General features: G+C 36.7%; 1 protein-coding gene across 2 annotated transcripts in view; it reads left to right on the plus strand.

Moving 5' to 3' along the window:
- The window catches only part of micall1a (MICAL-like 1a), a 32,078-nt gene that overhangs the window by 7,029 nt on the left and 12,702 nt on the right, over positions 1–12,347 (plus strand). For both annotated transcript variants that reach the window (XM_001922140.8, XM_009302319.5), the window contains exons 4-8: positions 1,181–1,281; positions 3,803–3,927; positions 5,714–6,228; positions 6,345–6,411; positions 10,173–10,561. In XM_001922140.8, the coding sequence (XP_001922175.3) occupies positions 1,181–1,281; positions 3,803–3,927; positions 5,714–6,228; positions 6,345–6,411; positions 10,173–10,561 (1,197 nt within the window). The remainder of the gene's footprint in view (positions 1–1,180; positions 1,282–3,802; positions 3,928–5,713; positions 6,229–6,344; positions 6,412–10,172; positions 10,562–12,347) is intronic.

Here is a 12,347-nt window from a genome sequence, read left to right on the forward strand (position 1 = left end):
CAAAGAGATTGAAGCCACTTAGGCAATTAAAAACTAAAAGCCCTACAAATCGTTCAAAACTTTGACAATTTTTAACAAACATTGAGATTAAATGTGTAGATGTATGATTTCAGTTGGTAAAATGTAGTATTCTCCACTCACAGTGTTTGTTGGACAATCTGATTGTATTGAATAGTAAAGATATAATTGGCACCATGGCTCAAATTCAGTTACAGTTTTTTATGCTCATGGATTTTTTGATTGTGTAGAATTTGTTTAGCGTGGTGTAATTGGAACTGGTTTAGACCTTGCCAGCCATTGGGTGGTGCAAGTAAACAAACCAGCTTTGCTGTTTGTACATCATCTATTATGTATTGTTAAACAGAACAGATTAATCTTTATTTTTTGTTGTCAAAGTGTATGAACTAGTGCATTTTTTTATTACAATTGTACTGCCCTGGTAGTATAGCTTTTGTGTGCGTGTGATTGACAGAATGTCACCAATTACTGTCAGTACATCTCAATTTGTACAGTTCTTCAATTCGTACAATTAGGCTCAGTCTACTGTGTAGATGTCAAAGTCTATTTCTGGAGGGCCGCAGTTCTGAACAGTTTTGCTCCAAACCTAATCAAACACAGCTGATCCAAATAGGCGAGGTGTTCTAAAGAATCTTGAACACCTTAATTAGTTGCATCAGCTGTTTAATAAGGGTTGGAACAAAACTGTGCAGAGCTACGGCCCTCCAGAAATATACTTTGACACCTATGGTCTGCTGTAATTGTTATCCGACAACTAAATTTTTGCTTCCACGTTTTCTTTTTTTTTCCTTGTTTATACTAAAATGATACAGATCTAGAAAAAAACAGTCATTGTAAAGCTCTTTTGTTATTCTTCTGGCAGTCACTTTAATAGCAAAAATTCCACTACTTGGTGGTGCATGCACATTGTTCTCAATTGTTATTGCATGCAAGGTGTAAGACACACTTGGCATAATTTTTTTTACATTTTCTGTCTCTTTTGCCTCTTTTGCCTCTTTTGCCTGTAATAGGACAATTGTACATTAATCTTTAACACAGATGAAACTGATGATCAAATAGTAGGCACATTCAATTATAAACATGTATGTTTGAAGAAAAGAAGGCAAAATGTACATAAACATTCCACCATGATACTGATAACCTGTTTTTATCTTTCATTTAGCTGTCTCCAAATGCATAAAGAGCCCTAGCAGTTCTGGCTATATCAGATCAGCTATAAAGAGGCCCTTGGCTTCTCCAGAGGACCGTGATGCTCATAATGAAGTAAGGAAGACTGTATTGTTTTTTTTTTATTGTTTTTTTTAAACTGACTTTTTATTGTTCTTTGATTTTTAAATATGACTTTTTTTGTGAGGACTTTGTGTCTTTATTTTCCATAATCGTTTGTGGGGTATTGCAGGGCTCAGTTTTGGGTCCTCTCCTTTTCTCTCTTTATTTGCTCCCCATTGGTTCAATAATCTGGAAGCATGACTTGTCATTTCATTGTTATTTGCATGATAGCAAGATTTATATAGAAAGGTTGATACCGTCATACAGCTACTTGACTGTCCCGATGATATAAAAGCCTGGATGGCTCTTCACTTTTTAACTTTTACCGGAGAAATGATGGTCTTTGGATGGTTGATTTGGCTGCTTTGACTCAACACATCAAGCAAAAGATAAATACCCTAGAAGTAAAAAATGGACTCTGAACCTAAGCTCTATAGTCAGATCAGTGCAGACAAGTTTTTCCCCAACTGAGGCAGCTGGCCAAAATAAAGCCATTTCTTCCAATGCAAACTTGAATACTGTAGTTTACTGTATTTGGAATCTTCCGTTGCTGATCTGTAGTTGTTGCAAAATGCTGCAGTCTTTTAACTGGAACACATAAATATGAGCATGTTCCCCTATTGCCCCATCCTCACCTCACTTGCTGTCAGTACATTTTAGAATCCATTTCAAAAATCCGTGTTTTGAAATTCCTTAATGATCTTGCTCCAACTTACTGTACATTGCTGAACGGCACTTGTACATATCAACTCGTTCTCTCAAATCAGCTGGACAGTTGCTCATGAATGTGCTTAAATCTAAGTATAAGCCTTGTAGCAGCTCCTAATGTGCTGTCTCGTTATTGGATTTGCTTATTTGTTCTTGGTATTTAAATCCCTATATCTTAATACCCATCTTTTCTCCTTAGACTTTGACACATGACGACATTTTGCTTGTTTATTTGAATTGATTTACAGTTTTTTTTAAACAACTTTAATTAAGTGTGTGTTTGAGTTTTAGTGTTATGTAAAGCACCTTGGTTCTCTTTGGGTGTTTTTAAAGTGTTTTATAATTATGGAGTGATTGATAAATATTTGTAATTTGTGAAATCTCTTAAGTTTTTACTAATGCTAAATAGATAGTGATGTATACATAGTTATTTAAACATTGCACAGTATTGAAGGGGCCATATGACTTTGTTAAAGAACAATATTTGGTTTATTTGGTGAAATGCAATGTGTTTGCATGGTTTAAAGTAAAAAAAAACACATTCTTTTTCCACATACCCCATTTCGATTGTCTGAATACCTCAAGCGTGTGACAGAAATTTGCTATCTTATCTAGAAAATGCTGATGATGAAGCTATCAACTAGGGCTGTGTGATTTGGGGAAAATATCTATTATTTTGACAGATATTGCGATTTTGATTTGGGATTTAATTTTGTAGTCAAGCTTCAGCTCAATAATCTGTATTGTAGCTTCTTACTGCTAAAATGTAAAAAGATATCAGCTTATATGAGCAAACAACTCTTTGTACAACAAATTGTCCATTGCTTGCTACTAGATTGAGTGTCACTTGCAATACTTTTAGTTGACTATAGCAAGACGCTCCTCATATAGCGGCCTGTGGTGCTTTTTTAAGTGCTGGTTGTTGTATTTCCTCAAGCTGTGGCAAAAAGTCTGCGACAGCTCTTACAAATTACCTGATTTTGTTTGGTTTCTGTAACTTTGAAACAAAGATATTCCCATATTATTGACATGCTGTTTTACTTTGTTGTTAATTGCTTCTGATGCGACAAATTCCATCATCCATCTCGTTCATGCTTTCCTGTTTGTTTGTTTTTTTTATGGTGGATGTTTTACATGTTCCGCCAATTCTGATTGGGCAAAACTAAAGTGTGCTCACTCAGTTGGCTAGTAAAACTGTCACACACAGACAGTAGTCACGCATTGGCTTTGGGTGAAGTTAAATAATAAACATTTCATATCGCAGCCTCTTGCGATAAGCTAATCGTAATGTTTCAAATTGTGATTGTGATTCGGTTTCGATTAATTGCACAGCCCCAGTGTCAATTTTGCCAGCATGGCTTGAGCAAAATATAAATCAAGGAGTTTGGCTTTTACAACGTAATGCACAGCATCTCCATGACTTTGTGAGGGATGCCAACAAAACTACAGCAAGTTATGCCACTTTTCTTTGAAAATACATTTGTTTGGTGTGCTCTTTGTTCTCACATACTGATGCAGATTTATGGCTATGGGGCATGTTTGAATGAGGTGTTTTATCAAGGTAGACGAGTCTTAGCTTTTAAAAAAAATTTTTTTAATTGGTTTCAGTTTTTGAGTCTTTTTCTTTTATTATTTTTTTGCATAAACAGCTTTTAACACCGCAAAGATTAAGGCAAACATGAAACTGTCATATGACACCTTTAACAGAGTAAAACAAATTGGCAATATATTCCAAAACAGACATAAGTGAATCTTAACATTCTTTCTCCCACTTTTTCCTGTCATCCCGGTTCTTGGTGCTACGTAGTCGGGTGCAGATATCCAACCAAAACGCAGTACTTTGAGCAGCACCTGTTCAGTCTGTGGAAAACATGTTCATCTGGTTCAGAGAATCCTTGTTGATGGCAAACTTTACCACCGGAACTGCTTCAGGTAAGCAGTTGACTTCCATAGCATAATATCTGTATTAATAGCAAATGTCCTTTTTTTAATAATCTGTATCTTATGTTATAACCACCGCAACTAGAGGTTACCAGTTCAATTTCAGTTTCAGTAAAGTGCCACCTAATGGTCTGGAGATTTAAATAATTTGCTTATTACTTCTGAGTGTTATGGTGTGGGTTCAAGTCCCACCTGGGGAGCCGGTTTTGATTTCAGAAGAGTTATTTATTGTCGACAACAAAGGAGATTTTTCAGAAGACCACCAGTAGCATCTCTTCCTGAAAATTCTCCTTTGTTGTCGACAATAAAGAACTCTTCTGAAATCAAAACCATCAGACTTTGCTGATCATTGAAGAAAGGAAAAACCACAACAATGGCAAAAAATGCACAAAACGGGAGTTTGATCTATTAAAAACAAACATGACAAGAAGGTGCGCAATTTTAACGTAAACTCTAAGTTAACATGTTTACCTTTAATACTGACTTAATTGAACCACTTTAGATCATCATATGAACCTGAATCGTTAATAAATACATTCAAATTCATTCTGGCACATGCTCACTTTGAGGAATGTTTTGCACAAAGTTTTATGAATGAGACCCTTTTTTATTTTGGAGCTGCATACAAATTTAAATGTAACACAATTTTCTCATTTTTGTAACTTTTCAAAAAGCAGTTTTGATTAAATTTGCATAAATTATAATTTTCTGAAAAAAATTCCATTGACAGAGAGTTAAATGATCGTATTTGATTGATTCCTTGTGCAATGTTGAAAACATGGAAACCAATTATGCTGTAATTGGCCAAAACGCCTGTCCTTCGTTTTTAAATTGGTTGAAAATGTATCATTTCAAAACCCTCCTATAACGTTTTTATTTTTTTAATGATTTTATTTCAGATCAAAAACCATTTTCATTTATTACATCAACTAAATTGATGGAATGATGCCAAACTCTATTTGAGACACAATATCTGCAAAGTTTTGACAACAAATTGTGCTTGTCATTAGCTTTGTTTCCATCCACCTATTTTAGTGTGCATTTTGAATATAAAAAATCGTTTGATAGAAACGCCAAGGTGCACATCAATTTTGAAAATGATTTTAAAAAGTGTGTGAATGGATAAACCAGCAGGCTGAGATCACTGTAAAACGTCTGACACCTTAACCATTTCAGTATTAGTGTTATTATATTATTAATGACCTCCAGAACTGCCAAGAGCGTCTGTGCTCCACGTCTCACGCCTTCAAACGCCACCACACGTTTATTGCGTGTCAGCGTAGTTTTCTGAGGTGCAAGTAATTTATTAAATATAGAAAAGTTTCACGCAGCTTCTCCTACTGCAGCAAATTCTGTTTTTGCCATTGATGTTTGGTGCCAGTTAATCAGGAAGTGACGATTTTGTTCTCTTTGACTCGTTGGATGGAAATGCTGCTTTATTTGCACGTCTTTTATGTGATATTCCAGTTTTGCATATAAAGTTCCTTTGCATTTTTTGGCACATTTTTAAAGCACATTTTTAAAGCAATTATGCCACATCAAACAAAGTAATTTTATTTATTAATTTTCATCCATTTTGCTTAAAATCACCTACCAAATATCTGTTTTCATTTTAGATTTTTTGGTCTCACTGCCATGCTTGCTCATCACTTTGCTTCTGTAGTGTTCGGCCCCTTAATTGCAGCATGCAGCTGTATCACTCATTATTATTTAAAGCTTATTTTAAGCTTTAGAAAATAACCATCATTATTGCCTGTGCTCTAATTACTGTTTTCAGATGTAGGGAATGCAGCAGAACTTTACTGCCAGGCTCTTACAAGTTCACAGAGGATCCTGGAGCATTGGTTTGCACACACCACTTCACCAGATCGGCCTCCACCAATCAGAATGGACATTCAGATATGAGTAATCGACTAGCCAAATTAACCACAAGCGCAGAAGATCCACTCTGTGGAAATGATTCTGAGATCTCTCCACAGAGAGACGAAGAGAAAACAAGTGAACTAGAAGAAAGGTTAAGAAAGCAGACAGATAGCAAATCAAAGGTGGAGACGGAGGAAGGAGCAAATCCTTTTGATGAATCTGAAGAGGAGGATCGGGATATTCAGCAAGAGGACCTGAAGTCAGCTACTGATGTGGCCAATGGCGATACCCCATCAACCTCGGTAAAGAGTACTGCAGCAGAGAGTCGACCGGTACCAGCCCCTAGACGGGTTTTGGAGCCCAGTCCTGCTCCTCGCCCTGTCCCAAGGCTACGCAGATCCAGAATCTCTGAAAGCATTACTGTAAATGGTGAGCAGTGACACTGGTCTGTCTGCGTCCATAATAATGTTTGCCATTAAGCTGATCAAAATCTTGCAAGTTTTTACATGTTGTTAATATTTTTCAATTTTTAATTGTGGCTCTAGGAGATCCTGATCAAACTCAAACTCCTCAAGTTCCTGTGCCAAAAGAAAGAATGCACTCTCCTGCTCGGTAAGAAACTTGATGACATTTTTTTTATGTACATTGTTTTTAGGTTTTTTTAATGTTTTTGTTTGTTATGCAGATGGTCAAACATTTGTAACGAAAATTTTTATGTTTCTGTTTTTGAAACATGTCAAAATTTACTGCAATTAAACAATGCTTTTATATATTTGAATTTAATTATAGTATATTTTTATGTCTGTGATGGCATCTGTTGCCACATGATTTTTTTATTAATGGTTCAAAAATGCTAATTTGGTGCTCTGTTTTTACTAATACTTAATTATCAATAACGGTTCTTAACAATATAAGCATTGAGATGTTTTTGGCGGTTTTTTTTTTAAATGGAGAGTGCAAAAAGCTCAACAATAAGAAATTTCTCTTGTTCATTACCCTTTACATGCTGTTTCAATCCTTTGAGATTGTAGTTTTGAAAACAAATTAAGATATTTTAGATTAAAATTGAGAGCTCCCTCATCCTCCATAGACAGCAATAGTCCAGAGACATTCAAAGTCCAGCAAAAGACCAATAAACATAACCAACACATGATCAACTGTTATCATACGCAGCTCAAAAAACACTTGTGTGGTAGGCTTGGGCGGTATCCAAATTTTGACACCGTCAAACCGCCTCCCTGTTTGACCCTGGTATCCGGTATTACTGTGCATGCATAATAAGAAAAATTATGACGTAAGGCTCAGACAGCGTCAATAAATTGTTGGATTGTGCCTAAACCATTCAGAAACTCAAAACTGTATATGTGACCTTATGTTCGTGGTCACCTGTTTGTCTTGTTCATATTAGAGATCTGCGCAGGATGCTCTCTCTCATTCACACGCACGCACACACACACACACACACACACACAACACACAGAAACAAACAGCAACCATGCGGATGCGCGTGTGCTTGCTCACTTGGGAGCGATATTGTTAGACCGCGCACCTGCTCTCTTTCAAATTAGACCAGAGTTAGCGACTGCTACCATGCTTTATTTGGAAATTCATTCCTGCACCGCAAGAAATCTGGTCGGCTCCTGTTGTACTGCAGCAGGAATGCAGACCTCAAGTTCGTATTTACCACGTCTCCCTTCTCGTTCGGTCAAAATACTGCCAAACTGCAGGTCACTTGGTGCGTAACTCGCCACCTCACCCTCTCCCTCTCTCTCACTCTCTCTCTCTCTCTCTCCTCCACACTATCCCGTGATGACAATCACGCATACACATTTGTAGGCATTAAATAAATAATATTTAATATCTATTTAAGTGCATTGATTTTTTTCATGGCGGTATAACGGTATTGAAACGGACACCATTGCTATTTTTAAGTCCCGCGGTATACCATATTACCGTATTACCGCCCAAGCCTATTGTGTGGCCAAAAAAAACTGTAAATATGACACTTTGCCGCGTCAGGCCATAAGGGTGTGTGTTGAGATGTAAGGGCAGCAAAATGTATTTCCCAACAGCACAACAGCACAGAGTCAACAGCACAACATGCAAGAATTGTATTGCGTATAGAAGATGCACACTCTGATCTGATACTGGACAAAATTGTTTTGCTGTGGTTGTTGTTTTTGCCACACAAAAGTGTTCTTGGAGCTTCATATGGTCATAGTTGAATAACAGAAGTCATATGGAATGTTTTGACTGTTTTGAAGCTTTTGTTTTCGCTTCCTTTATTGGACTTTCAATATGTTAGGACCTTGACTGTCTATAGAGGACTAGAAAGCTCTCAGATTTCATCTATAATATCTTAATTTGTGTTTCAAGGATGAACAAAGGTCATTGGGGTTGAAACGACATGAGGATAATTATTAACAGAATTTTTATTTTTGGGTAAACATCCTTTATTTAGTCCTGGATGAAAAATAATTATTGTTGTTTTTGAAATATGATTTGTGAAATAATCTCTGAAGGATCATATGGCACTGCAGGCTTTTTAAAAAATCAGCTTTGCTATGGCCGAATTTTTTACAGTGCATTATTCGTAAGTATTCACACAATACTCCATAATGACATTGTGAAAAAAGGATTTTTTTAAACTGTTGCAAATTAACTAAAAATAAAAAGCCTGAAAAATCACATGTACATCAAATTGAGCTCAGGTACATTCTGTTTCTACTGATCATTCTTGAGATTTTTCATAATTGAGCTTAATTGAAGTTTACCTGCAGTAAATTAAGTTGATTGGACATGATTTGAAAAGGCATACACCTGTCTATATAAGGTCCCAGAGTTGACAGTGCATGTCTAAGCACAAACCAAGCATGAAGCCAAAGGAATTGTCTGTAGACCTCCAAGACTGGATTGTCTCGAGGCACAAGGCTGGGGAAGGTTACAGAACAATTTCTGCTACTCTGAAAGTTCCAATGAGCACAGTGGCCTCCATCATCTGAGAGTGGAAGATGTTTGGAACCACCAGGACTCTTCCTAGAGCTGGTTGACCATCTAAGCTGAGTAATCGGGGGAGAAGGGCCTTAGTCAAGAAGGTGATCTATAACACGATGGTCACTCCAGCGAGCTCCAGCGTTCTTCAGTGGAGAGAGGAGAACCTTACAGAAGGATAACCATCTGTGCAGCAATCCAACCAATCAGGCCATTATGGTAAAGTGAACAGACAGAAGCCACTCCCTGCCTGGAATTTACCAAACGGCATCTGAAGGACTCTCAAACCACAAGAAACAAAATTTTCTGGTCTGATGAGACTAAATTTTAACTCTTTGGAATGAATGCCAAGCATTACGTTTGGAGAAAACCAGGCTAATACCATCCCTACAGTGAAGCATGGTGGTGGCAGCATCATGCTGTGGGGATGTTTTTCAGCAGCAGGAACTGGAAGACCAGTCAGGATAGATGGCAAGATGAATGCAGCAATGTACAGAGACATCCTGAATGAATGACTGCTTCAGAGTGCTCTTGACCTCAGACTGGGGTAAGGGTTCATCTTCCAGCAGGACAATGACGCAAAGCACACTGCCAAAATATCAATGGTGTGGCTTCTCAACAACACTGTGAATGTCCTTGATTGGCCCAGCCAGAGCCCAGACCTAAATCCTATTAAACATCTTTAGAGATCTCTGAAAATGGCTGTACACTGTCGCTTCCCATCCAACCTGTTAGAGCTTTAGAGTACTGCAAAGAGGAGTGGTCAAAAATTCTCAAAGACAGGTGTGTCAAGCTTGTGGCATCATATTCAAAAAGACTTGAGGCTGTAATTGTTGCAAAAGGTGCATCAACAAAGTACAGAGCAAAGGCTGTGAATACTTCTGTACATGTGATTTTGAAAACACATGTTTATGTTTATATATATATATATATATATATATATATATATATATATATATATATATATATATATATATATATCTGCAACAATTTAAAAAATCTTTTTCACATTGTCATTATGGGGTATTTTGTGTGGAATTTTAAGGAAATAAATGAATTTAATCAATTTAGGAATAAGGCTGTAACATTAAAAATGTGGGAAAAGTCAAGTGCTATGAATACTTTACAGTTGCACTACATTTTAAAATACAATAACAAAAGAGAACAAGTATTTTAAATTGTAATAATAATATTCTACATACAATATTCCAGTATTTTTTTCTAAAAAAAAATGCAGCCTTGGTGAGCATAAAATACTTTTTTCAACAATGTAAAAAAATATATATATATGTATATTTTTAAGTGGTAGTGGCAGCCCATCTCTAACAAACTCTTTGTAACCTACACTCAGTAATTTAAATTCATTCCTTCCCCGGCTTTAGCAAAGCTGGTGACACTCCTAAACCAAAGGACCCGCCCTGGTTGGCTCTCGTCCAGTCAGAAACTAAGAGGAAACCAGCACCTCGCCCACCCACAGGCACAGCTGTACCTCCCAGTACTGGTGCATCTCCTTCTCGAAAAGAGGAGACATCAAGACCATCCACTCCACCAAATCCATTTGAAAATGAGGAGGAAGAAGAGGAGTCAGAATTGGGCCCTGAAGATGTCCCTGGTCCTGTAGTGGCTAGTCATCCTTGGTATGGGATCACTCACTCTACTGAGGTCCCAGGTGGGGATGCAGGAAAACAAAGTCCTGCCCGATCTGAAAGTCCCATAAGTATCCGAAGAAAGAAGCGTCCAGCACCCAAAGCTCCTAATTCTTCTACATCAGGTTAGTTGCTGCAATGTTTGAAGTCGTTCATTTTAACTAAACTCTCTGACATACACTGATGACACTTCGACTAGCTTATTTTTAGTTTTGACACTAGTCAGTGCCTACTAGTTGGCTGCTGGCTACAGATTTGCAGACCAGTGTATACCTGCTCTAATACAACTGAAGGGCCACAGATGATGGAATGTGTTCTGCACTTATCATAGGTCTCATCAGTGGTTCTCAAACTGTTTGATGGTTCTCAAACTGTTCTGTCAAGTGTAGCCTGTTAACCAGCATAATAGTTGAAGATTAAGCTTCAAATTTCTCTATTATTTCAGCAATAATTAAGACAAAGCTTCTTGATTTCAACCGTGCTTTTTTAAATGTTTTTTGTTAAAACTTTACAAAACTGTATTTATTTATATATTTAAATAACCTTGAAATATAAAAAAAGTGTATAGTTTACAGCAGTGGTCCACAACCGGTACCGATCTGTGGATCAATTGGTACCGGGCCGCACAAGAAATCATGAATTATTTCAGTTTTATTTAGAGTCTGAATAATCTTTTTAAAAATCTTTTATTTTAAAAGATATATAATCGTATTCTCTCGGTTATTTCTCGGTCACATGAACGCCAAAATTTAGCCCACAAGCTAGCAAAAGGAGTAAGAAACAGACAGATGTGTTTGGAAAGTTTCTTTGCGAAGGGGGAAAAGGCCTAGCGAAGGACCTGCGAACTGCCAAGGGTACGGATCATGCAACCATTTTGCCAATAAATAAGGACAATCAGCAAGAAGATCAACTGCTGGAGATTGCAAATGATGGCGGCAAAAAATTTTGGCGCAACGCACTTGAAAACATCTTCAGAATGCTGGGAGCATTGCTTAATCAGCTTGTCATCCTCTGAGAAAACGGTCGATGGGTGCCTAGCATCTACATATCTACATATACCCACCCCTCGGGTCGGTAAAATTGTAAAGCATTGACTGGTCCACTGTGATAAAAAAGTTGGGAACCACTGGGTTACAGTAATCACACCTGATAAAAAATATACTTTATATACCTTCAAAACGTTTTTACATTGCTTTTAATCTGGAGTTTATTGGAGGTTATTTTAACATACTGGTAACACTATAAATGAGGTTTAATTTAACATTAGTTACCTTTACTACTATATATAAATAAACCATGAACAATACATCTATATAATTTAGTAATCTCAATGGTCTTCAGCAATTTCTAATACATTTTTGGATCACCATGTGTCTGTTAACACTTGCTCTGAACTACCCTGAACGAACAATGAATTAATTACGAAATGAAGGAATAGTTCACCCAAAACTGAAAAAATTGCCATCATTAAATCACTTTTCACTTTTTCTAAACCTGTTTGTGTTTGAAGGTATTCTGAAGAAAGATAGAAACCTGTAACCATTAACTTTCACAGTACTTTATTTTTTACTTCCATTTGTTTGTCCTACTATGGAAGTCAATGGTTTCAGGTTTTCAGCTTTCTTCAAAATATCTTGTTTGGTAAATAAAGAAACTCATGATGGTTTGAAACCTCCTAAAGGGTGAGAAAATAGTGAATTTGGGTGAACTATTTCTTTAGCTTTAATGAATGAGGCCTAATTCTTGAGTGTTACAAAATTGTTTCTAATTAGTTCAACTACAAATGAAAATTTACTCAAACTCAAGTGGTTCCAAACCTTTATGAATTCTTTATACTAAATAAGATATTTTAAGGAAAGCTGAAAACCTGTATCCATTGACTTCTATAATAGGAAAAACAATTATTATAGT

Source organism: Danio rerio, chromosome 6, assembly GCF_049306965.1.
Source record: "Danio rerio strain Tuebingen ecotype United States chromosome 6, GRCz12tu, whole genome shotgun sequence".
Classification (NCBI taxonomy): domain Eukaryota; kingdom Metazoa; phylum Chordata; class Actinopteri; order Cypriniformes; family Danionidae; genus Danio; species Danio rerio.